The sequence below is a fragment of the Callithrix jacchus genome, chromosome 1 (assembly GCF_049354715.1).
Source record: "Callithrix jacchus isolate 240 chromosome 1, calJac240_pri, whole genome shotgun sequence".
Taxonomy (NCBI): domain Eukaryota; kingdom Metazoa; phylum Chordata; class Mammalia; order Primates; family Cebidae; genus Callithrix; species Callithrix jacchus.
Genome location: NC_133502.1, coordinates 95,644,652 through 95,672,031, shown reverse-complemented (window position 1 = coordinate 95,672,031; position 27,380 = coordinate 95,644,652). Strand labels below are relative to the sequence as shown.

Sequence of the window (27,380 nt, the reverse complement as noted above, 5' to 3'; positions counted from 1 at the left end):
TGACACCTTACACTAAAATTAACTCCAGGTGGATTACAGTCTTAAACATAAGACCTAACACCATAAAAACCCTAGAAGAAAATCTAGGCAAAACCATTCAGGACATAGGAGTAAGCAAGGACTTCATGACCAAAACACCAAAAGCATTGGCAACAAAAGCCAAAATAGACAAATGGGACCTAATCAAACTCCACAGCTTCTGTACAGCAAAAGAAACAGTCATTAGAGTGAAGCAGCAACCAACAGAATGGGAAAACATTTTTGCAATCTACCCTTCTGACAAAGGGCTAATATCCAGAATCTACAAAGAATGATAACAGATTTACAAGAAAAAAACAAACAAGCCCATTCAAAAGTGGGTGAAGGATATGAACAGACACTTTGCAAAAGAAGACATACATGAGGCCACGAAACATGAAAAAATGCTCATCATCACTGGTCATTAGAGAAATGCAAATCAAAACTACATTGAGATACCATCTCACGCCAGTTAGAATGGCAATCATTTAAAAATCTGGAGACAACACCTGCTGGAGAGAATGCAGAGAAATAGGAACACTTTATACTGTTGGTGGGAGTATAAATTAGTTCAACCATTGTGGAAGAGTGTGGTGCTTCCTCAAGGACCTATAAATAGAAATTCCATTTGACCCAGCAATCCCATTACTGGGTATATATCCGAAGAAATATAAATTGTTCTACTATAAGGACATATGCACACGAATGTTCATTGCAGCACTGTTTACAGTAGCAAAGACCTGAAACCAACCCAAATGCTCTGGACAGGGAAAATGTGGTACATATACACCATGGAATACTATGCAGCCATAAAAAATGATGAGTTCATGTCCTTTGTAGGGACATGGATGAACCTGGAAACCATCATTCTCGGCAAACTGACACAAGAACAGAAAATCAAACACCGCATGTTCTCACTCATAGGTGGGTGTAGAACAATGAGAACACATGGACACAGGGAGGGGAGCATCACACACTGGGGTCTGTCAGGGGGAAATAGCGGAGGGACAGTTGGGGGTGGGGAGTTGGGGAGAGATAGCATGGGGAGAAATGCTAGATATAGGTGATGGGGAGGAAGGCAGCAAATCACACTGCCATGTGTGTACCTATGCAACAATCTTGCATGTTCTTCACATGTACCCCAAAACCGAAAATGCAATTAAAAAAATTTTAAAAAGAAAACTTCAGTATTAAAATCATGACATTTCACTTCACATAATGTCAGCATATTCAATACACTGGCTATATTTTTGAGATATGCCCTTTGAACAACTCACTCAAAAAATAAATAAATAGTCTTTAATAGTTAAAAAAAAGAAAGAAAGAATAACCATAAACTCATCTGTTTAAATGGTTACAAGAAAACCTCAGACAAATTAAATTTAACAGAATTTAATTGAATAGTTTTCAAATTGGGCAGCCTCCTCAGCCAGAGTAGGCTCAGAGACTCCATCACAGCCACGTGGTGGAAGAAGATTTATGGACAGAAAAAGAAGATTGGCAAACAGAAGTGAGGTACAGAAACAGCCAGATTAGTTACTGCTTTAGGTTTGCCTTCTTTGAAAAGAGTATCAACGGTTTGTCACAAGAGTAGGTTACAGTCTGTTTACACATCTAGGTAGGTTAGACTTCACTATGTACAGAGAAGCTTTTAGGCCAAACTTAAACCATGTAAGGAGGCAGCTTTAGGCGAAATTTGATTTAACAATATTAATGACATATTTATGATAAATAACTATATTTTCAAAACAAAACATACTTGGTGAGAAGAATGAACTTGTTGCAGGACTTTTCCTTAGTTCAGCTAAAGACAAGGTTCTTGTCCATCGCAGTTCTTTTTTTTTTTTTTTGAGACAGTCTCCTACTGTTGCCTGGGCTGCAGTGCAATGGTGTGTTCTTGGCTTACTGCAACCTATGCCTCCTGGGTTCACATGATTCTCCCACCTCTGCCTCCCAACTGGGATTATAGGCACATACCACCACACCTGGCTAACTTTTTGTATTTTTAGTACAAAAAACACAAAGGGGTTTCACTATGTTGGCCAGACTGGTCTAGAACTCCTGACCTCATGATTCACCCGCGTTGGCCTCCCAGTGTTGGGATTACAGATGTGAGCCACCACGCCCAGCCAGTTTTTATCAATCCCAAGGCCACAGAAACTTAGGCTTGCAGACAGTTTAAAGGATGAGTAAAGCAGGGTTTTATTTTCTGAAAAGGGTTAAAAAAAAAAGGTGGTGGTAGGGGAGGAACAGGGATCCATCCTCTGCAAGGCCAGAGTCCACTGCTAAAGTGCTTTCTGCCAGGCTGGTTGAATCTCAGGTTCACACAGGAAGAACTAAAACTGGCCTGTTTGGGATGTGTCTATCATTTCTCTCCCCTAATTTCTCAGAAGGTAAGTAAGATAAACTACTTAGCTTTGGTTTGGTAACATGAAACTTTAGCAAGTCACTCCATTTGGTTTGGTCTACTTGGGCCTAGTGCAGGAGCACAGTCCAAATCAATGGCCTCCTACAAATTCTATTTGACATAAATAACAACAGTTCTCCCCTCCTCATGGGCAACCATTTTCAATTTTTCTAGCTGATTAGTTTGAGAAAATATCTAAATAAAATGTTTGAGTTTTGGGGCTGGATGTAATGGCTCATATCTGTTATCCCAACACTTTGGGAGGCCAAGGTGGTTGGATCACCTGAGGTCAGGAGTTCGAGACCTGCCTAGCCAACATGGTGAAACCCCAACTCTACTAAAAAAAACAAAAGTTAGCCAAGCATGGTGGTGTGTGCCTGTAGTCCCAACTACTCGATAGGCTGAGGCAGGAGAATTGCTTCAACCCGGGAGGCAGAGGTTGCAGTGAGCTGAGATCATACCACTGCACTCCAGCCTGGGCGACAGAGTGAGACCCCATCTCAAAAAAAAAAAAAAAAAAAAAGTTTGAGTTTTTTTTAGTTCATTTTAGGAATTACCAGCCTCCTTCCCACTCTAGATGATGAGATTTTGTCTTTTTAACCATTTTTCTCCTCATATTCTGGCCATAAACATTCGCATCCCTCCAAATGTTTAAACTGGATTGTTGGTCAAATCGCTATTTAGTGTTTACATTGTAATAATGATGAAACAATACCCACCGTTGAGGAGTGTAGCATAACTGAATGTTTCCTATCTTATAAGACTCCTGTGTTTCCTAATGTTATTTATTTTTTTTTTGGGGGGGGAGGAAGGCAGGAAGGGAGGGAAGAAGGACGGTAGGGAGGAAGGAAGGGATGAAGGAAGGAAGGAAGGAAGGGAGGAAGTGGGGAGGGAGGGAAGAAGGATGGTAGGGAGGAAGGAAGGGATGAAGGAAGGAAGGAAGGAAGGGAGGAAGTGGGGAGGGAGGGAGGGAAGGGAAGGAAGGAAATCAAGCAATGAGAGAGACATTGCCGACCTGGATCTAGAGGTTTACAAGTTGATTTCTTTTTTTTTGAGAGAAGGAAAGAAAAAAAAAAATAAGTAAAGGAGAGGAAGAAAGAGGAAGAGAAAGAGGGAGAGTAAATGGAAATATTGCTTTATTTTGAAAAAAATTGAGTATTAATAATGGCCAATCAATGTTTCATTTAAACTTATGGGTAGGTGTGATGTGGTATTGACAAGAATGTATATTTTGTGTATTTGAAGTGGAGAGCTCCATGAATATTTATTAAGTTTACTTGTTCCGGATCTGAGTTCGAGTTCTTGATATCCTTATTAACTTTGTCTCATTGAATCTAAGTCTCGTATCTGGGTGTTAGGATCATTAGCTCTTGTTGTTGCATTGATCCTTTTACCACTATATCTTTGTTGCTTTAAAATCTATTTTCTCCGATACGAGAATTGCCTCCTGCTTTTTATTTATTTATTATTTATTTTTGCTCTCCATTTGGTTGGTAAATCTTTCTCCATCCCTTTGTTTTGAGTCTTTGTGTATCCTTGCATGTGAAACAGGTCTGGATGTAACATGCCATTGGGTTTTGGCTGTGTCTTTTGATTGGGGGATTTAGTCAATTTAAATTTAGGGTTACTGCCATTTGATGTTGACTGGCTGTTTTATCCATTCGTTGGTGTAAATTCTTCTTTATGTTGGTGCTCTTTACTTTTTGGTGTATTTTTAGAAAGGCTAATACTGGTTGTTTCTTTCTGTGTGTAATGCTTCTTTCAGAAGCTCTTGTAAAGCAGGCCTGGTGGTAATAAAATCTCTGAGTTCTTGCTTGTTCATAAAAGATTTTATTTTTCCTTCAGTTGTGAAGTTTAGTTTGGCTGGATATGAAATTCTGGGCTGAAAGTTCTGTTCTTTGAGAATGTTGAATATTGGCCCCCACTCTCTTCTGGCTTGTAGAGTTTCTGCTGAGAGATCTGCTGTAAGTCTGATAGGCTTGCCTTTGTGGGTAACATGACCTTTCTCTCTGGCTGCCCTTAGTATTTTCTCCTTCGTTTCAACCCTGGTGAATCTAACGATTATGTGCCTTGGGGTTGCTCTTCTTGAGGAATATCTTTGTGGTGTTCTCTGTATTACCTGGGGTTGAATTTTGACCTGCTTTGGTAGTTCAGGAAAATTTTCCTGAATAATATCCTGAAGGGTATCTTCCAGCTTGGATTCATTCTCTCCGTCGCATTCAGGTACACCTATCAAACGTAAATTGGGTCTTTTCACATAGTCCCACATTTCTTGGAGACTTTGCTCATTCCTTTTTATGCTTTTTTCTCTAATCTTTTCTTCACGTTTTATTTCATTAAGTTGGACTTTGACCTCTGATATCCCTTCTTCTGCTTGAACAATTCAAGTGTTTAAACCTGTGCATACTTCTGGGAGTTCCTGTATTGTATTCTTTAGTTCCATTAATTCACTCATACTCCGCTCTAAGTTGTCTATTCTCAATAGGATTTCATCAAACCTTTTTTCAAAGTTCCTAGTTTCTTTACGTTGGGCTACAACATGGTCTTTTAACTCACCGAAGTTTGTTATTATCCATTCCTTGAAGAGTGATTCTGTCATCAGGAGGCGCTCGTTCTCCATCAAGCCTTGTTCCATTGTTGATGTGGAACTGTGATCATCTTTAGAGGGAGAGGCGTTCTGATTTTGAGTATTCTCAGCTTTTTTACGCTGGTTTCTTCCCGTCATTGTAAATTTATCCTCCTGTCTCTTTGAAATTACCAACTTTCAGATTAGGTCTCTTGAGTGGGTGTCCAGGTTGTTAGTTCCCAGGGCCAGAGCAGCGGCGTTAAAACTGATGGTGCTTTTCTGCCCAGGATTCTCCTGCCTGGCTTCCTTCTTGTGTCCGTAGTAGGCGACTCTGCCTTCCCCGGGCTCCAAACCTCGGTCAGAAGGGAAACTGGTCCTGTTTACTCTGCGCCGAGCGCTCTCGCGCTGAGGTGCCGTCACAGCCGCTGCCGGGCTCTGGTGTCGTGCTGGGGACCTAAGCGGGTCCTCCGAACCTGTCTACTTTGCTCCGAGAGCTGCCGCGCTGAGGTGCCGGTGGAACCGCTGCACCGGCCACAAGGGTCGCGCTGGCCACCCGTGTGTTTCCTCCACTGGGGGATCTCCTGCTCCGTGAGCGACCAGAATTTGTCTGAAAGTGTGGCATCCTCTAGTTCTCCGCGCCTTCCCTGAGAGCTGCAATCCCAGGATGTTAGCAATCAGCCATCTTGGATCTCTCCTCCTAATGTTATTAATTACTTTTCTGTTTTGTTTTCTTCCTTGTTTTTTGAAATTATTTTTTTTTTTACTTTTTTTATTCACCTGGGTGCACGTGGGCTGAGGCAAAAAAGGGCATCAGCCTTTCCTTTGTTTCTTATTGAATTACATTTTTTTACAATGTTGAGGCTAGTTTTATTAGAGAATGTCCCTTCACCATGTAGGAGAGGAAAAATTTTTGTTCTACCTTCTTAAGTTTCCAGCTAGGCCTAAGAATTAAACTGATACAAGATACAGGAGTGTTATCGTGAACCCCAAGTTTCTCTTTAAAGAATCAGTATGTCAGTATGTTCAGCTCTCTTATTCTTTAATTCTCTATTTTAAAGTTCAACTTCCTTGTAAATTCCAGTAAACAACCTTCTCCACTGGTTCTAATCAGAAGTTCACATCTGTTCCCCTAGCTGCTGGCTTCATCCTGACTTTTCCTGGTCACCTGCTCTGGTCACCTTCTTTGACAGATCACCCCTAGCTACCTACTCTGACCCGTCTGTAACTGTCCTTCCCACCAAAACACCCACCCTGCCACTCCAGCCCAGACTGCTACTCTCTTTAAAATAGCCAATTAGTCTAGCTTGTGCGGTCTAACCCTAGCCAATAGGGGAATGACACAGCAGCAGGGATGACCCCCATCAGGCATAAGTACCCCTTCCCTGCTTGTCCAAGCATGTGACCACCATTGCTCCATCCTTGCAAACCATACCCTTCCATAGAAGTAAACTGCCTTGCTGAGAGGATTTATCTCTGAGTGCTATTCCTTTTTGTGGCATTGAAATTTTACTTATAACAGTAGAAAAGCATACAAGTCTTACTACAATTTTACATGTACCTGGGAGTCCTCACAAGCAAATGTAGACCCAAAGAAGTCACTAGAGCAGACAATTTTATATATGTTTTAGACAAAGAAATGATAAATTTGTGAAGAAATGACAAGACAAAGGGGCCTGGGGAAATTACTAAGAGCCATACTGGGGATAAGTAGTGGAAGATAAGGGTTGTTCTAATAAGTTTGTTCAGATCCATTTTGGCATTGATTCCTTATTTCTGGTGATAAGGATGTTTTTCTCTTTTTGGTAGAGGGAGGGCACCTTTATCATGGGACATTTTTGAGCATGTTTTTAGGTAGAAAAGAGGTTTGAAAGCTCTTCCTGTAGAGTCTGCTGTTTCTCAAGTGCTTTCAGCTAATAATAATCAGTATGCCAAAGTGGCATATTTTTGGGTGATACCATTGTTGGAACTGCTTCAACCAGAATTTTTTTTTTTTTTTGAGATGGAGTTTTGCTGTTGTTACCCAGACTGGAGTGCAATGGCACGATCTCAGCTCACCACAACCTCCACCTCCTGGGTTCAAGCAATTCTCCTACCTCAGCCTCCCGAGTAGCTGGGATTACAGGCGTGCACCACCATGCCCAGCTAATTTTTTGTATTTTTAGTAGAGACGGGTTTCACCTTGTTGACCAGGATGGTCTTGATCTCTTGACCTCGTGATCCACCCGCCTTCGCCTCCCAAAGTGCTGGGATTATAGGCGTGAGCCACCGCGCCTGGCCTCAACCAGAATTTTTAAGGTTTTGCTACTATCGAGAACTATGAAGCTATTGTGATGCATATTACTTTGTATATGATCTATTTATCTCATTCTGTTTATTTGTGTATTTTTTCCCCTCTCTGGTTACTTGTATTATCTTCTTTTGTCCCTCATGTTACGAAAATTCATAATGATGTGATTTTGTATAGGATATTTTTCTATACATGGAATATACGTGGAATCTCATGCTCTTTATTTTGAGAATATTTTCTTGAATTATTTCTTGATAATTTTTTTTATCTTTTCTGTTTTCTCTTTTGTGATTCTTCTTGTTTGGAAGTTGACTATTTCCTATCTCTTGATATTTTTACTGTAATTTCTGAACAATTTTGACTCTATCTTCCAACTCTTCCATTGTATTTTTAAAATTTCTGCTTTTCATATGTTTAAATCTAAAGACTGTTTTTTTTTTTTTTTTTGCTGTTGTTCTCTAAAAAATTTAAGAGGCTGTAGTCCCAGCTACTTATGAGGCTCAGATGGTAACACTGTTTGGGCCCAGGAGGTTGAGGCTGCAGTGAGCCATGACTGCACCCCTGCATTCCAGCCTGGTCAACAGAGTGAGACCCTGTTTCAAAAAGAAAAAGAAAATATAGCTAGATAGACATACAGTATATATATATATATATACACACACACACACACACACACACACACACACAAACTTAGGGAATGACTGAAACTTCATTGCCAATCCCCTTCCTTATAGGTTCGAAGGCAAAATAATTGGAAGGAGGGATTATTATGGCACTAAATGAAGAGTAGTTGAGTACAGGCTCCTTAGAATTTGAGAAAGGGGACTGCCAAGGCTGTACTAAGAGAGGGAGTAAAATATAAGCATGGTAAGGCACAAGAGAAATTGTTCCAGGGAATCAGAATCCAATATGAAGTTAAGTAAAATGAACATTTTGATTAAGTTCAAGGTTGAGTAGATAATGTCATCCATATTTTGGAGGAAGTCCTCCAATGTGAATATGAAATTATGCTATGCATATGAGAACAACAGTTTTCATGAATTGAGTGCTTATCAGGACTGTGTTTTGCCTGTGGGCCTAGGCTCAATATATTAGATATCTCCATTTTATAGATTAAAAAAAAATGAGCCCAGTGTCTACAAACAGTAAGAGGCATAGTCTGGATTAAATTCTAGAACTTGTGATTCAAAAACCCAGGTTCTCTTTTATATACCCCATTGCTTCTTTGTAACCTCAGAAAGAGCTAAGTAAGTCATGCTGAAAAGTTTTATTTTCTATGTGGCTGAGGGTCTACCCACTTAAGAAGATAAACATAATAGAAAAAGCTTTCAGATGCACACCTATGGTACACATCTGCAATCCCAGCATTTTGGGAGGACAAGGCAGGTGGATCACTTGAGCCCAGGAGTTTGAGACCAGCCTGGGCAACATGGTGAAACCCAGTCTCTACAAAAAATACAAAAATTAGCCAGGTTTGGTGGCACACACCTGTGGGACAATTGCCTGAGCCCAAGGAGATCAAGGCTGCAATGAGCTATGATTACACCACTGTCCTCCAGCCTGTGCGACAGAGATCCTGTCTCAAAAAAAAAAAAAAAAGTTAAAGTTTTCTTAGATTGTATTATGCAATTCCTCACATCCTCCAATATGTTACAGTGAACATTTAATAACTTTTTCCTGGAAATTCATCCTTCACGTGGATGACTGGCCCATACCATAAATGAGGCGATGCTCTCAGGTTCTGCGGTGGGGGGGCTATTGGCCCACACGGTGGTACTTTTCCAGTTTACTTGTCAGAATATGATTTTAATTTTTCCCCTGGCTCCTGTTCATGTGATGGAGATACTTTTCCTTCCTTTTTTTTTTTTGGAAACAGAGTTTGTCTTTCACCCAGTCTGGAGTAAAATGGCACGATCTCATCTCACTGCAACTTCCACCCCCCCGCCCAGGTTCCAGCAATTATCCTGCCTCAGTCTCATGAGTAGCTGGGATTATAGGTGCCCACCACCATGCCTGGCTAATTTTTTAATATTCTTAGTAAAGACGGTGTTTCACTATGTTGGTCAGGCTGATCTTAAACTCCTGACCTCAGGTGATCCACCAGCCTCAGTCTCCCAAATGGCTGGGATTACAGGTGTGAGCCACCATGCCCGGCCCCTTTTCCTTCCTTAAATGAGGATCTCCCACTGCCTTGGGAATTAGATAAACCAATTAGAGCTATATGTAAAGTAAAAGTAAATAGGCCTGAAGTGCTGGCCTACAAGAACCCCATAAGAAACTAGATTCCTTAACTTCCACTTTCAAGTCACAGCAGCCCCACTGCATACCTCTTAAGTTTGTGCTGTGCCCCAGATAAAGGAGTACATCAAGTCACCGAGTTCTAAGTAAGTGGGGTGCAATGAAACTTTCAGTAGAAGTGAAGCAAGAGCAGCTACGAGAAACAGACCTCTTGGACACCGAAATACGAAGGAACAGGTGATTTGTTCAGCTGGGGGCAAGGCGACATAGTTGTCTAACAGCCAAGCTCATCTAACAAAGAGAAGCTCTGCCTTTATATAGGCTTACAACTCTAGATACTACACGTGAAAGGGTCTTGGGTTTACAGCCTTAGAAATTACACATGAAAGGATCTTGGGTTTACAGTTTTAGAAATTACATGTGAAAAGGTCTTGGTCCATGGAGTAGGCATGGGGTTGGGGTTTGATCTTGTTTAAGTAAAAAGCATGTCTTCCAGAGAAATTCCCCCATACTATGCCTGCTATCTATAGGAAAGTGATTAAGGAGGCACCGGTTGGCCAGCCTTTTCTTCTATTGAAATGCAGCGTGGAAGCCAAGGGGGAAGGGATCCTAGATGCTTGGGTCTCTTTCCCCAGAAGCAAGATGTAAATAACACACACACACACACACACACACACACACACACACGATTTTATTTTCTCACTGGCAATGGCCTACTGCACTTAAACATTTCCATCAGACTCAAAAAATAATTTTATTTCAGAAGAAATAAAATATTTTACTTATTTTAAATATTTTACTTATTAAGAGTTTTTCTTTTTTAAAAAAGATATAGGATCTTGCTATGTTGCCCAGGCTGATCTCCAATTCCTGGCTTCAAGCAATCCTCCTGTCTCAGCCTCCTGAGTAGCTGGGACTATAGGTATATACCACTACTCCCAGCTTGACTTGTTTTTATTCACCCATTGAAAAGCCTTTGCTACATATTAATATAAACTTGTCACTAATAAATCCTTCCTTTCGCCGGGCACGGTGGCTCATGCCTGTAATCCCAGCACTTTGGGAGGCCAAGGCAGGTGGATCACGAGGTCAAGAGGTCGAGACCATCCTGGTCAACATGGTGAAACCCCGTCTCTACTAAAAATACAATAAAAAATTAGCTGGGCATGGTGGCGCATGCCTGTAATCCCAGCTACTCAGGAGGCTGAGGCAGGAGAATTGCCTGAACCCAGGAGGCAGAGGTTGCAGGGCACCAAGATTGCGCCATTGCACTCCAGCCTGGGTAACAAGAGCGAAACTCTGTCTCAAAATAAATAAATAAATAAATAAATAAATAAATAAATAAATAAATAAATAAATCCTTCCTTTTTTTTTTGAGACGAGTCTCACTCTGTTGCTCAGGCTGGAGTATAGTGGCGAGATCTTGGCTCACTGCAACCTCTGCCTCCCAAGTTCAAGCGATTCTCCTGCCTCAGCCTCCTGAGTAGCTGGGATTATAGGCATGTGCCACCATATTCAGCTGAATTTTGTATTTCTAGTAGAGACAGGGTTTCACCATGTTGGCCAGGATGGTCTCAAACTCCTGACCTCAGGTGATCCACCCACCTTGACCTCCCAAAGCGATGGGATTATAGGCGTGAACCACAATGACCAGCCACTGATAAATCCTTCTTTAAGTAAGAAAATAATATAACATGAGCATAACTTTGCATGAGTTTTGATGTCCTGGAGCCTTGTTATTTCACATATAAAGTGCAGGTCAGTAAAAATTAAAATGAGGTAATATGGTATAATAGGCTTAACCCACTAAGGGTACAATAAAGAAGGGCTATTACTTTAACATGAATTCAACTGAAATCCTGATAGGTCAACACCAATAACAATGTTTCCCATATAGCTTAAAAACTGTTCTTTGTCATTCCCTCATCTACCCAATGGGAATGAGAGTTAGCCTGTTAGGCTGCTTCCAGGACCACTGAATGCTGGGAATCAACCATGCTATATCCTCTCATTTAACAGATGGGGAAGCAGAGTTCCAGGGAGTTTGGGAAACTTGTCCATAAAGGGGCAACTGCTCTGGGGCTGCACTATGTCTAGGAACAGGGCTCTTTTTATCAACATGAGTATCTCTTTCCTTTATATGCCCCTTCAGGTTTACAAGGCACCTCCTCAGCTCCATGATTTTGTTTATTACACTATATCACTCGGCTCAGGAAAATGGCTTTTTTTCCTCCTTTCTTGTCTTTGGAAGATTTTTTGCATTCTTGTAGCAGCTGATCCCATACTAACCCTTAAACTAAAAAAAGAAAAAATATATATGTATGTATACACACACACAGAGATATGTGAATATGTGGAAGAAACAGCACTAGGTCTCCCTGGACAACCCAGTGCCGGCCACACCCTGGCAGCCACAAAGCACAAATAAGAAATGGGCTTCTCATGTGCGTTGCTTTTGATACTTCAATACTAAAGAGCTCAGAAGGGCTTACACTTTGAAAGAAGCCACGGAACGTTTGCAGACTACACTTTAATGTGTCTCATTTTGAGACCAAACAGTGAGCAGGTTGACCAGCTGCTCTTCATGTACTTCTTGCAGTAAATCCTTCAAAAAATGAAGAGTTAAGACAACTCATTTCTTCTCCTGGAATTTTTCCTTCTTATTTTGCTTTTTTAAAGGTTAACAACCTTAAAAATATTCAGGTAGAGGCATAAGACATTATAAAAGATAAGGGATGTCATGTGAGGGAGAAAATCAGACAATCCAAAAAAATCTTCCATAGAAATTAAAAATCAGAACTTGGGGGCAAAGTAAGAGGCAACACATTCTTTCCACAGAACTGTGACACATAGTCCAACTGTCCTTAAAAGCAGGAATGAAAAAAAAAAACGAAACAGAAAAACAGACCTCAGCTGTATAATGAAGCTGGGGTCTTGGCCTGACAGCTTTTAATGTCCTTAAAACTGAGCTGGGCATCAAGCGTCTTTTCCGGAATAGGCCAAGTAAGACAAGTCCAGTTTGGTTTTTAAGGCTTTAGTGAGCTCTGCGGCCAGAAGCTCATGGAGGGACACGCCGTCGTGGGAGTATACCCAGTTTTTCCCAGTCCAGTCGTAACGCTTGGGTCCACTGGAAGACAAAAACAAATACATGGTAATTCCACAGCGCAGCCCCTCAGATGAACCACTGATTCCACAAACGCTGCCCCCATGAAATTGACTGGAGTAAAGCCCCAGAAAATAACATGAATTGAACTACAGTATATACCTGATTTCTTTCTTTCTTTCTTTTTTTTTTTTTTGAGATGGATTTTTATTCTTGTTGCCCAGGCTGGAGTGCAGTAGGGTAATCTTGGCTCACCGCAACCTCTGCCTCCTGGCTTCAAGCGATTTTCCTGCCTCAGCTTCACAAGTAGCTGGCATTACAGGCATGTGCCACCACACCTGGCTAATTTTGTATTTTTTTTTTTTTAGTAGAGATAGCTTTCATCATGTTGGCCCGGCTGGTCTTGAATTCCTGACCTCGTGATCCGCCTGTCTCGGCTCGGTCTCTCAAAGTGCTGGGATTACAGGCATGAGCCACTGTGCCCAGCCCTAGTTTCTTATCGTAGCATCTAAGAAGAGTTATACAATATATCTTCTGGAACAATTCCCAGAATGAGTCTCAAAACCTGAAAAATCATTTGACTTTTACTGATAAAGTCTCCAGGTATCACACTCTGATCTCTAGCTTTTGCTACCTTACATATGATAACTGCTATGCTAGAGCAGTGTTTTAAAAATTAGGGCCATTTTTGTGCCTGATGCAATTTGTGCCTTACCTATACTGTTATTAGTTGTTAGAATGAAATTCACGTAAAATTAACCATTTAAAAATGAACAATTCGGTGGCATTTAGTACATTTACAATGTTGTGCAACCACTACCTCTATCCAGCTCCAAAACATCTGCAGCACCCCAAAGGGAGACCCAGCGCTGTCGTTCCTTGGTATCGATGGAGAAGGGGTTCCAGGATCTGCAGATCCCCAATCTGTGGGTACTCAAGTCCCTGATATGAAATGGTACAGTACTTGCATCTAACTTAGGCACATCCTCCCGTATACTTTAAGTCATCTCTAGATTACTTATAATGCCTAGTACAATGTAAAGGCTATGTTGATGGTTTTTATATTGGTTTTTAATATGTATCATTTTTGTTGTTTTACTATGGTTTTCATTTTCAAATATTTTGACCCATGGTTGGTTGGATAGCAAATGCAGAACCCACAGATACAGACAGCCTACTATACCCATTAAACAGTTATTCCCCATTCCTTCCTCTCCCAGCACCCCAGCAATCATCTTTTTTATGAGATGAAGTTTCACTCTTGTTGCCCAGGCTGGAGTGCAGTGGTGCGATCTTGGCTGACCAAAACCTCTGCCTCCCAGGTTCAAGCAATTCTCCTGCCTCAGCCTCCTGAGTAGCTGGGATTGCAGGTATCCACCACCACGCCCGGCTAATTTTATTTTTAGTAGAGATGGGGTTTCTCCATGTTGGTCAGGCTGGTCTCAAACTCGCGACCTCAGGTGATCCGCCTGCCTTGGCCTTCCAAAGTGCTGGGATTACAGGCATGAGTCACTGAGCCCGGACTTAAACTTATTTTTTAAAAAACATTTTTCTTAATTCAATGTTAAATTCATGAAGTTGAGAGCCTGGTGGGCTAGTTCATCTACTTCAAGCTCATCCAGTGAACAATGGCACATGTACTTCACCATTGTGTGAGCAGATTGGAGGCTGGCTTCTGCCATGTCTTGGTATTCCAGATGTACATTCCACTTCCTCATGGCTTTGTGGATGGGTGGCCATGGCAGCAGATAACGCTGGTGCATGTGGTGCCCTGATGAAGGTAAGAGCAGAGTGCACAGGAGCCCAGAAGAAAGGGCACCTGAGTCTGCCTGAGCACTCAAGAAGGGCTTTTCCAAAGACCAAGGCTAGGAGGAACTCACCAGGAAGGGAAGCTTGGGCTATAAAGCATCAAGAATTCCTGCATTATTAACCAAATGCTGGGGCTAGAACCTCTTCCCAATATGGAGATTAAAAAATGAGTGAACCACATCAGGTGTGGTGGCTCAAATCTGTAATCTCACCACTTTGGGAGGCCGAGGCAGGCAGATCATGAGGGCAGGAGATAGAGACCATCCTGACTAACATGGTGAAGCCCCGTCTCTACTAAAAATACAAAAAATTGGCCGGGTGTGGTGGCATGCGCCAGTAGTCCTAGCTACTCGGGAGACTAAGGAGAATTGCTTGAACCCGGGAGGCAGAGGTTGCAGTGAGCCAGGATTGCGCCACTGCACTCCAGCCTGGTCTAAAGAGTGAGTCAGTCTCAAAAAACAAAACAAAACAAAACAAAAAAATGAGTGAAGCTAACCATCAGGGTCACATAAAAAGGACTAATAAACCACACCAAGCCCAAGGACCGTCCCCTTAGCTCTATGCTCCGATGCTACTATCAGGTTGCCAGCCAGAGCCTGAGTAACCTCCAGACCCCTCTACACTGCCTGAGGCACTCTGAGCACAGGAACTGATGCCCAAGTGTCCCTAGAACTCTCCTTTATTCCATCCTGCAACCTCCTTAGGGTGGGCAAGGTAGGAGGAAAGACCGCTGATTCCACAGGACCTGAAAAGTTGTCAACTTAAGAAAAAAACAGGCCGTTGCAGTGGCTCACACACATAACCCCAGCACTTTGGGAGGCTGATGTGGGAGGACTGCTTGAAGCCACAAATTTGAGACAATCTAGGCAACAAAGTGAGACCCCGTGTTGACAGAAAGAATTATTTTTAATTAAAACTAAGCAAAATGAAAAAAAAAATTAGAAATGCAGCCTGATGGAAGATATTTTAAACCAATGTGAAAAACCAATTTTTTAAAAAATATTAAACAACCTTTATTTGAAAAACAGTGCCTTCCTAACACTATCGATCAAACTTCAATAAGAGCAAGTCAACTAATAATAGTTGCTAAATTAACAAGAGATCAATCAAAAGTGCTTCAAAGGGAGCAGGACTGGCTGGTGTTCCGCTGAGTCTCTGGGCATTCAGGGCCCAGCCACAGGGAAAATAGAATCAAACTGGCTGGAGCCCTGGACCCAAGCCCTCCCATTGTGACCTGCCTCTCTCCTGGGGTCCCTGGCAGCCCATGGTCCCAAGGGCACTTCTGGGCTCCTGTCAGCTATGGGTGGTGCCCCAGGAGCCAAAGGCCACTTGGAAAAGGCTGGAACTTGGCCTCACAGTCAGCTGGTTTCTGCCTATTGTGGTCATTTTCTTTCTGGAGTGTCTGGAGCACTCTCTCAGCGGACACGGTGGCCACCAGCCTTCCTGGGCTGTTTTCTTTTCTTTTTGAGATGGGGGCTCACTCTGTCACCTAAGCTGGAGTGCAATGGTGTGATCTCAGCTCACTGCAACCTCCGCCTCCGAGGTTCAAGCAATCCTCTCATCTCCGCCTCCCAAGTAGCTGGGACCACAGGCATGCACACCATGCCCGGTTAATTTTTGTACTTTTGGTAGAGACAGGGTTTCATCATGTTGCCCAGGCTGGCCTTGAACTCCTGAGCTCAAGTGATCTGCTGCCTTGGCCTCCCAAAGAGCTAGGATTACAGGCATGAGCTACTGTGCCTGCCCCCTGGGCCATTTTCTTATAGCAGAGGATCTCCCCCTGACAACTGGAAGTGTCTTTCTTTAATTCCTGGGCCAGGTTTTGGGCCAGCTTCTTGGTCATGGGTGTGACACATGCAGTTGAAGTTTTTATGCACTTTGTTTATTCTCTGGTAGAGGTCTGGGCAGCAGGTCTTTGTGGACTCCCGCTATGGCCTCATTAGGTTTTTGGTGCAGTTCAGGCAGAGGCCGCATCAGCTGCAGCCTCGGGGGCTCTGTCTTCCACTGTGCCCTTGCGTCCTACAGAGGCCTACTCCCCGAGCAGAGTTTGGACTTGAGCTGAGTGTTATTTGGTTTGCTTCTACAATCTTCCCCTCAGGACATTTGAAAGATGCACCTAAGTCACGATTGTCATCCACACTCTTCAGAGGGACTTGTGGCTGGGATGCTGAGGGACCACCATGTCCAGCTTCCCTGTTCCCTTTCACTGGCAAGTCCCCATCACGCTTGAGCAGAGGCAGGACACTCAGCGGGGTGTGGGGCAGGGAGGTCAGTTGCTTTACTCCAACATTCATGGCCTGTTTCATTCCTGCCTTGGTCTTTCCTTCTCCTTTTTTGAGACAGAATCTTGCTCTGTCACCCAGGTTGGAGTGCAGTGGCACGATCTCAGCTCATTACAACCTCCACCTCTTGGGTTCAAGCAATTCTCCTGTCTTAGCCTCCCAAGTAGCTGGGATTACAGGTGCCTGCCACCATGCCCAGCTAAATTTTTGTATTTTTAGTAGAGGTATTTGGTATTTTTAGGGTTTCACCATGTTGGCCAGGCTGGTCTCAAACTCCTGACCTCAAGTAATCTGCCTGCCTCGGCCTCCCAAAGTGCTGGGTTTACAGGCGTGAGCCACCGTGTCTGGCCCTCTCCTCCTTTTCTGCCTGCAAGCATTGCTTCTGTCTTGCAATTTCTTGGTCAGGCCGCTCTGCAGTTTGCTGACGGTCAGCGCTGTCATTCAGATCATCTGCGGTTTGCCCCTGAAGAACCTCTCCATGGTGCTGTGAAGCATGCAGGACGTGCTTTGCATTAGTCACTCAGGAAGTTCAGGAGGCCTGCTTTTCATGCTTTTTCAGAAACTAACCTAGGCCCTGACAGGAGGACCTGCTCATTTCATCTGGAACCCTTGAGAAGAGAATTTGGAGCAGTTAAGGACTGGCCTCCGGCATGGTCAACATAAGGCCATCACCAGCCTGAGGCACTGGCTGCATCTTGGCCCTGGCCTTTCTGTGAACCTCACTCTGGGCCAATTCTCCCCTTCTCAGGGTGTCATCTCCTGACAGTAATGCATGCCTGGGTCACCCAGGGTATCCACAGGTTTGCTAGCACTAGTCCCAGGATTCTGCATATCACTAGCACTGCCACCCACAGGAGGGCCAGCAGCAGCTGAGTAGCGTGTTGTGGCAGCCAGCAGGCCCTCTGTGGCTCCCCAGGGCTCCACAGCTCTGCCTCCACTTGCCAGTGGTGTGTGGGCCACAAATGACCACTTGGACTCTGGGGGGTGTTCTGTCTCTAACACAAACCAGGGCCCATCATCATTGTAGACCTGTTGGGCTGGGGGGAGGGGAGGCATCCCTTGTTCTAGAAAATTGTATCCCTGATTTTGCTGTGTAAACAGAAAGTAACATTATGCAATGCCTTGGGGGAGTAGAAAGAACTCACAGTAGCCCCTTAGCACTAGCCACTCCAGGCCCCACCTGGCCCTACAGCATAGCTAGTGGGTCAAAGCAGGGCCAGGATGTAGCCCCGTGTCCACATGTGATCCTCTCAGGGCAGTGTGGTTGCCTGCCTCTGTCTCTGCTGAGGCTCATTACCGACTTCAAGTTTCCTTCTGCTGCAGGGAAGCCTGGTCCCACCTACAAACAGTCTGTCTCCCTTGCTAGATTAAGCTCCTTGAAGATGGGACTGTGTTTCCTTCATCTCCCTATCTCCAGTAGCTCATCAATGCACGTTATACACTAGAGGCTCAGTCATTTTTTGTCCTGTTTTCTTATTGACTCTACTCCGACTTAGGATATGTCACTTTCCCCACTGGACCTCCATATTCACATCTGTGAGTAAAAGTAAGTGGGTAAAGGCCCTTGTAGCTTTAAAACCCTTCCAATACAGAGACCTCTGAAATTAGAAGCAGAAGCTGAGGAGTGGTGAATGGAGCATCTTCCTGGCTTGATGGCAGGGGCCTGCAGATCTGGCTATGAGGGTGGCATCTTGCTAGTTGAATGCCTCTGCAGAATTCCACCCTAGTTTCCAAATCAGACTCAAGGATGATCTTTATTGTTGATAATTTTTAGGGTTTTTTTTTTTTTGGAGGCTTTGTTATTGACACAACAGCTTCTGGAAATCTTTTCCATAGAGAGTATGGGGGCTTCCTTGGCCAAGTCGGGCGGGTGCAGGCTCCCACTGCCCGGCAGCCACTGCCTGGGCTGCAGCATGTCCACAACCTCCTGCTCCTCTACAGAGGTTTCTCCAGACATTACCAAGTCTGGTCATGTCATTTGCCACAGGTATAAAAATGACAACAGCCCAAAGCCACGGGATCCTGCTGTGGAATCCTGCACAGGATTCCCTCACAGGCACAGCTACATGGTGCTCCAGTGCTCCAGCCTGCTCCTTCCAAGAAGACAGGTGTGGGATGACCAGGGTCCCGCTAGCTCTTCCAGATACTGAAGTCTGTGTGGGCAGCAGGCCAGGAGTGGGGCGAGCCACCCTGGTGGTGAGGGCCCAGGGTGGAATGGCTATGTTAGACAGGCAGCATCCTGGCCTCCAGTGACCAGCAGAGTGGCTCGGCCTCCATCCCCCACTTTTCCACAGAGGTACTGAGAGCTTGTGCTCAGGACTTGCTTCTCCACCTCCCTTTGCCCAACTCCTACTGGAGGTGGCCTCTGGATCTGTCAGAATCTGGGTGCAGGAAAAGGAGGCACCTGAGGTGGACGGGGAGCCTGTGGTCTCTGGGTCTGGCCTGTTCTGGTGGAGACACCTCTTTAGTCTCACCCTGGCCCCCATATATATATATATATATATATTCCCCCCGCTTTTTTGAGAAAAATAGTATTTATGACAGTAAATGGCTTGCTCAGCAGATCTTTCCAAATTCCCATATGAATGACAGATTTTAAAATAGAACACCTGAATTTCTAACAAATTATTATCCAGTAGCATATGTTTCTGAACACAGCTAGGGTAGGAGCCTCAGCAATAGCTGAGCAGAGTGTCCAAATACCATATGGACATTTTCAGACTCCAGATATGGAGAATATTCTTTTGGGATAATGAAGAAATTAAAACAAGACAAAGTTAGCACTTTGTCATCATTGCTTCATGTTTTATCTCAAAACTTGCCATTTCTACAAGTATACAATAGACACCATAAAAAAAGTGCCTGCTCGATATCTACAAAGCCACTGATAACCAAAAGTGATTGCTGGACTGAGCCAATCCACCTCGTTCCCAGGAGTTGAAGGATTAGAATGCACAGGCTCAAGCATGGCCAGGATCAGGAAGAGTGACTGAGGCTACAGAGGCTAACTGGCCCACAGAGATTACAATCCTTCAACCTCTAGTAAGCTAACTGGGTCTAAAAACCAATACGATCTGTGAATTAGGGCCTTCCTAGAATGACAGTGATTTCTAGTGCTTTCTGTTGAACTCTAGCGCACTTCCTGGATGAGAGTGTGGAGAAAGGAAGCATAACACTATTTATTCTGAATAAAGCATTACAAATCACAGAATGATAAATGGTATAATAATGCCTAAAATATATATATATATATATATATATATAATAAATGCCTAAAAAATGATGTCAATATTAGGGGGCAGAGTAAGGATATAATTTTTTTAAAATGCAAATACCATTAGTCTTTCAAAGAGTTCTATGCTGGTTTTATCTGGCCCTTTCCCAATTCACAGTCAACATCTCTCTTTGGAAATGCTAATGAATGACTGGATCTGAGAGCTTTGTGAGCATTTCTCTTTTACTTTCTTACAACCACTTCAACAGCAGCCAGGCTGATGAGGGATGACGGACGTCTTGCCCTGCATGTTCTCAGGCTTTCAGATGCTATGCAGTCTACATTGTGTCTCCAACACAATCTTTTTTTTATTCCTCTAGATGGAAAGTACATTAATGGAAAAGGCAGGAGGGATTAAATGCTCCAGAGCAGCAGTATAAAACACTCTCCCACCTCCACAGGGTACACAACCCAACCCTGCAAAGGGAATTCAAATAACCCTTTACCTGAGATGCTCAAAACAAGTAGAGGTCAAACTTTCACTTGCTTTGAAGACAAAGTGCAACTGTTCAAATGCTACAAGATCAAAAGTAGCTTTTTCTGAAGTCGGCAATGATTTAATAGATGAAAACTGTCTAGGCTGGATTTGGAAAAGTTACAAACTACTCACTTCAGACCTTCTTAATATCCTGATGCCTGCTTACAGTAGCCAAATTGTCAGCAGGGAGAAGTTATATAACTAGAGTAAATTTTCCTACTGAGAATGAGAGAGGCTGCAAAATATCAGAAAAGGTCCACTTATAAGGATATTAACATACAAAACTGACTTTTTTTTTTTTTTAGATGGAGTCTTGCTCTATTGCCCAGGCTGGAGTACAGTGGCGTGATCTTGGCTCACCACAACCTCCACCTCCTGGGCTCAAGTGATTCTACTACCTCGGCCTTCTAAGTAGCTGGGACTACAGGTATGTGCCACAACACCTGGCTAATTTTATATTTTTAGTAGCAATAGGATTTTGTGACATTGTCCAGGCTGGTCTCAAACTCCTGAGCTCATGTGATCTACAGGCCATGGCCCCCCAAAGTGCTAGGATTATTGGTGTGAGCCACCATGCTTAACTGTGACTTTATTTTTCTTTTCTTTACAGAGACAGGGACTCACTATGTTGCCCAGATTGGTTCTGAACTCCTGTCCTCAAGTGATCCTCCTACCTCAGCCTCTCAAAGTGTTGGGATTACAGGTGTGAGCCACTGTGCTCAGCCGACATTTCTTAGATGGTCCACAATGTCACACTGTGGAAGTCTTTAAGGATTACAGATGTTGACTTCGGAACATACCTGGATGGAGATGATAGCCAGATTTGCTTGTTTGGCGTCTGCTTGTTGATCACATAAGTTCCGAGATCTCCACCCAGTTTAACAGTTAAGACACCACTCTAGGGAATTCGGCGGAAAAAAGCATGAAGAAATTAAAACAAGACAAAGTTGGCACTTTGTCATCATTGCTTCATGTTTTATCTCAACACTTGCCATTTCTACAAGTATACAATATATACCATAAAGAAATGTGTTTAATTTAGCATTTAGAAATAGGAGTTTGTGTAGAAAGAGCTTTGCTTTCAGAATCAGAATAGGATTAATCATAATAATGTTGTATCTTATAGAGCTTTCTCTGTTCCCTGTGAGGTCTGCAAAGTGAGAATGGTGATGAAGCTTGGAGACCTTAAGTGACTTGTCTGAGGTCCTGGTGCTGGCATCTGGGACTGGTGGTTTGTTGCCCTGTTATCAACCAGAACATACCAGAGGACAGTAAAAACTGCAGACTCTAACTCTATTAGAGTATCACATCAGCTCAAACATCAGACATGACAAGTCTATAACAGAAGAAGTAAAAGGAAGGAAAGAAGGACTCAAACCACCTGCTTTGCTTGTCTTAGAAGAGCATTAGCTTCAGCTCTGTTGGTAGAAGGCAGAAACTCCAGATTAAGTTTTTTATCTCCAGACCCTTCCCACGAATCTAACAAGCTACTCAGATACTCCTCCAAGGCTTTATTTTTCTCTAAAGAGCCTTGAATTTTTCAAAAGACTGGTTGGTCCATCTTTGACCAATAAACGCTCATTTAAATTTGAAAACACTCTTTCAACAAGAGTCCTTTACTCCTAAGGCCTGTGGTCTCTTTGGAATGGGTGGGATGTGAAAGAGACAGCTGCAGGGCTCAGTTCTCTGTATTGGAACTGGTAAGCAGGAGGGAGCCTGCTGTTCCCCATCTTGTGCGTGACTTGCAGAGATACACAGTGGCAGCCTTTTTCTGTGCATTCTAGAGTCTCCATCCAATTGAGAGGCCCTGAATGATTCTGACAACACACTTTTGCAAACACAGAGAGCTATTTAGGCCAGGCTTGGTGGCTCATGTCTGAAATTCCAGCACTTTGGGACGCCACGGCAGGCAGACTGCTTGAGCCCAGGAGTTTCAGACCTGCCCGGGCAACATGGCAAAACCCTGCCTCTACTAAAAATACAAAAATTAGCCTAGTGTGGTGGCGTGTGCCTGTGGCCTCAGCTACTCGGAAGGCTGAATTGGGAGGATCACCCGAGCCCTGAAGGTGAAGGCTGCAGTGAGCTGAGATCACACCACTGTACTCCAGACTAGGCGACAGAGTGAGACCCTGTCTCAAAAGCAAAGCAAAACAAAACAAAAAACCCCAAACACAAAGAGGCTACTTGTTTGTAATGCTCTTCTAAGACAAACGAAGCTATCTAAATGCCAGAGCGTAGTAACAATAATAATATAACTGATAGGAATGTGACAAGGGGTACTACTGGGTTATTTTTTTAATAACATTTTTTTCTGATTCAAAAAGAAATGTATAGAAATGATACAGATGTCAGCAACGCAGATAGCATAAAGAAAATGAAAACACTGATAAAAACATTAACCACTATTTACTCAGTTCCTGCTGTGCCAGGCTAGGTGTTTGGCACTTTGTGTAAATTGTTTCCAACTTGACTACAATTGTTGGAGGTAGAATTTATTATTCCAGTTTCACAGATGAGGAAAACAGAGGTTCACAGTATAGAGTACTTAGTAATTGGCAGAGCTAATCCAGGTCTGTATGGGTCCAAAGACACAGTTCTTTCTATAACACAAAGCATTCTCTCGATCCCATTATCCAGCAATAAAAGATATTCACTCTTAGGTATCAGCTGCCAGTTTTTGTTTGTTTTTTACAACAGGGTCTTGCTCTGTTGCTCAGGCTGCAGTAGTGCAGGATCATGGCTCACTGCAGCCTCAAATCCTTACGCTCAAGTGATCCTCAGCCTCAGTCCTTACCTCTGAGAGCTGGGACTACACGGCAGCTGGTAATTTGAACATTTTTCTTTTGTAGAGATGGGATCTCGCTATATTGACCAGGCTGTTTACAAACTTCTGGCCTCAAGTGGTCCTCCCATCTTGGCCTCCCAAAGTGCTGCGATTACATTACAGGTGTGAGCTACTGTACTTGGCCCCATAAAAAAAAAATTTATTACCGTAAAAAAGCATATAATGTTAAATTTGCCATATTAACCATTTTTAAGTGTAAAATATATTCACACTGCTGTGCAACATAACTCTAGAACTTTTTTGCAGAGATACACAGCAGCAGAGATACACTGAAACCCTATGCCCATTAGAAACTAACTTTCCTGCCCACAGCCGTTAGTAACCACCTGTCTACTTTCTGTTTCTATGATTTTGACTCGTCTGTTTTTTTAACTAACAAATAAAAATTATATATTTGTGGTGGTGTTTCTATGATTTTTGACTACTTTTGACTACTTCATGAGTGGAATCATAAGTATTTGTCCTTTTATGACTTGACTGCCAGTTTTTGAAAGGATTTTTTTTTAAAAGGGCTAGGATTGCTGGGTGCAGTGGCTCCTGCCTATAATCCCATTAGTTTGGGAGGCTGAGGCAGGTGGATCGCCTGAGGTTGGGAGTTCAAGACCACTCTTACCAAGCAGAGAAACCCCATCTCTACTAAAAAAAAAAAAAAAACAATTAGCCAGGCATGATGGCAAATGCCTGTAAACCCAGCTACTCAGGAGGCTGAAGCAGAGAATCCCTTGAACCTGGGAGGTGGAAGTTGCGGTGAGCTGAGATCCCGCCATTGCAGTCCAGCCTGGGCAACTTTGTCTCAAAAAATAAAAAATAATAAAAGGGCTAGGATTATACTATACATAAGTTTGTTTAAAAAACATTTTTTTTCCCTGAAATCCATTTTTACTGTTCTAGTATGACCATATTTCATTTATTGAACAGTTTCTTAAAACTGAGGCTGCATGTAGTGACTTATGCTTGTAATCCTGGCACTTTGGGAGGCCGAGGTGGGAGGATTGCTTGGGCCCAGGAGTTCAAGACCAGACTGGGCAACATAGTAAAATCTTGTTTTTACAAAAAAATTACAAATTCACTGGGTGTGATAGTGCGCACCTATAGTCACAGCAACTCAGTAGCTGAGGTGGGAGCATCGCCTGAGCCTGGAAGATTGAGGCTGCAAAACTAGTGATCACGCCACTACACTTCAGCCTGGGTGACACAGAGAACTTGTCTCAAAAATAAATAAACAAATATTTCTTAAAACTGTACACTTCAGGAGTTTTTAGTATTTCACAAAGTGTGCACACATCACTACTATCTAATTCCAGGCTATTGCCATTGTCCCAAAAAGAAACCCCGCATCCATTAACACTCCCCATTTCCCACTCAGCCCATACACAGAAAATTTTTCTTTTTTTTTTTGAGATGGAATCTCACTCTGTCACCCAGGCTGGAGTGCAATGGAGTGGTCTTGGCTTACTGCAACCTCTGCCTCTGGGTTCAAGCGGTTTTCCTGCCTCAGCCTCCCAAATAGCTGGGACTACAGGTGTGTGCCACCATACTAGGCTAATTTTTGTATTTTTGGTAGAGACAGGGTTTCGCTTTGTTGACCAGGCTGATCTCAAACTCCTGACCTCGTGATCTGCCTACCTCAGTCTCCCAAAGTGCTGGGATGACAGTGGTGAGTGAGCCATAGTGCCCGGCCAGAGTTTTATAAATTATTTTTCCATGAGATAAAAAGCTCAAAGAATCAACACACAATCATTGGTAATCTGTCCTCTTTGGGGATCCTAAATGACACAATTGTGTGTTGCACCCTATACTAGAAGGGCCACCATTTAGCAGAAAGGGCAGAGGATTGAGTACAAGAGGCGAGTTCCAGGTCCAGTCTCATTGCTGATCAGCGGTGGGCCCTGGGCAAGTCACATTCACCATGCCTGTCTCCCATGATCTCTCTCCTGCCTCCTTTAAGGACTCAGGGCAAGAACTTGGGGCTGATGCGAGCTCAAGGGCTCCATTCTTGTGTCCATCGCCACAATGCCTCAGCAGACAGTGAATCAGGGGGTGCACATGCAATCACTGAAGCCAAAACTGACTCTTTCCTATTAGAATTCGAAATCTTTTGAGTGACTCCAGGCATCAGGCCAGTCTTTCCCAAAGGGTATTTTTTTTTTTTTTTGGAGACAGAGTCTCATTCTCACCTAGGCTGGAGTGCAGTGGCTCAATCTCAGCTCACTGCAATCTCTGCTGCCTGGGTTCAGGTGATTCTCCTGCCTTAGCCTCCTGAGTATCTGGGATTACAGGCTCCTGCCACTGTGCCCAGCTGACTTTTGTATTTTTAGTAGAGATGGGGTTTCACCATCTTAGCCAGGCTGGTCTTGAACTCGTGACCTCGCGATCCACGCACCTTGGCCTTCCAAAGTGCTAGGATTACAGGCGTGAGCCACTGCACCTGGCCTTTCCGCCACCACAAAGGGCATAGTTATAAAACGAATGTGGGCCGGGTGCGGTGGCTCATGCCTGTAATCCCAGCACTTTGGGAGGCTGAGGCGGGTGGATCACGAGGTCAAGAGATTGAGACCATCCTGGTCAACACGGTGAAACCCCGTCTCTACTAAAAATACAAAAAATTAGCTGGGCATGATGGCATGTGCCTGTAATCCCAGCTACTTGGGAGGCTGAGGCAGGAGAATTGCCTGAACCCAGGAGGCGGAGGTTGCGGGGAGCCGAGATCGTGCCATTGCACTCCAGCCTGGGTAACAAGAGCGAAACTCCGTCCCCGGGAAAACAAAAACAAACAAACAAACAAACAAAAATGTGAGAACCCATCTAGCTCCACAGCTCTCAAGCTATTTCCATCCACTGGCACCTTCTCTGCAGTCCACTTCCTCCCTCTCCACACAAGACCCGCTCACCTCTACCCTGCTGCCCCTCTGTGGGTCCCACTGCCTCGTGGTGCTTCCTGCCTCTGCATTCAGAGCTGCCTGTCTGCCTGCTTGTTCCCTGGCCTCCACTACTTTAAGCACCTTGGTGGCAGGAGATTTGTCTTTTTATGCTAGCATCTCCAGGTCTAGCACCTCCATTCCTCCTGCAAAAAGGACATTTGTGGATAAATGACCAACTGGTCAAATGGTGAAAGAGTGGATGATGGTGGATGATGACCACGCACTGTGATGCCATCTGCCCAAGTTAAGGGCAAGTACACAGGGCAGAAAACCCCAATGCTCAACTTCCTCCCACCAGTCCACTCACTATAATTAGAATTTTCCCCCCACAGATCTTGGAACTATTTTGGGAGGAAAGTGGCAACAGGAAAGAAACTAGCTGCATTAGTTCAGCAGAAATTCTTAATGCTTTTGGAACTGACTAAAAATAGACCAGATAAAGAGGACTTTCTCTTCATTATTATTATTACTTAGACAATCTGAGTCTATTTTGGGAGTGTGCATGGCCTTAAGTGCAGGGGGATTGTTAAAATATGTAGCAGCTGCTGAGACACAGGCACTAGCCAATCAGCACAGGCAGTGGCCACAGCTTATAAATCTTATTGACTCCTCCTAATTAAGATCAGCCCTACCTAGCAGGAGCAAAAATAGTGATTCTACAGCTCACTTGTAGAAACAGACACATATAAGATGGCATGTTGAGTCAGGAGACTCACACACATATGACTTCCTACATTTCTAAAGTAGATACCAACTTGCTAGGATGTACTTTTACCTATGTCATTTTAACTGATCCTCATATAAACCTGAAGAGTGGAGGTTAATGTCATTCATTTCATAGCATGTGTGGGCAGAGTTTAGCCTGAGACTTGGTTTCCCTGCAGTTACTACAGGCTGTAGTAGAGGCTAGGGGAAGAGAAGGCCCTTAACTCTCCCACCTCTAAGCCTGTGGATGCTCAAGTTGGCAGGTTAGTTTGTAAGGGTTCCCAGCCCTCTAGGGCTGTCTGTGCAAGCACTTTTAAAGCCCTACCTAGACATTTCCTGGTATTAGTTAATTGCCATCAAGAGGATTAACATCTTCAAGGGGCCTGGAGTAGTGGCTCATGCCTGTAATCCAAGCTCTTTGAGAGGCTGAGGTGGGAGGATTGCTTG

General features: G+C 43.6%; 1 protein-coding gene across 5 annotated transcripts in view; it reads right to left on the bottom strand.

Annotated features, from left to right (window-relative positions):
- Nucleotides 1-27,380, bottom strand: part of FXN (frataxin) — an 83,022-nt gene that overhangs the window by 37,750 nt on the left and 17,892 nt on the right. For 2 of the 5 annotated variants that reach the window (XM_035302914.3, XM_035302916.3), the window contains 2 exons: nt 21,263-21,360; nt 12,032-12,643 (listed from right to left, as the gene is read on the bottom strand). In XM_035302914.3, the coding sequence (XP_035158805.1) occupies nt 12,493-12,643; nt 21,263-21,360 (249 nt within the window). In that variant the 3' untranslated portion in view covers nt 12,032-12,492. Of the gene's footprint in view, nt 1-12,031; nt 12,644-15,416; nt 17,195-17,273; nt 17,278-21,258; nt 21,361-27,380 lie in introns of those variants that run through there. The other 3 variants (XM_035302927.2, XM_035302920.3, XM_054255022.2) reach the window with 3 other exon arrangements.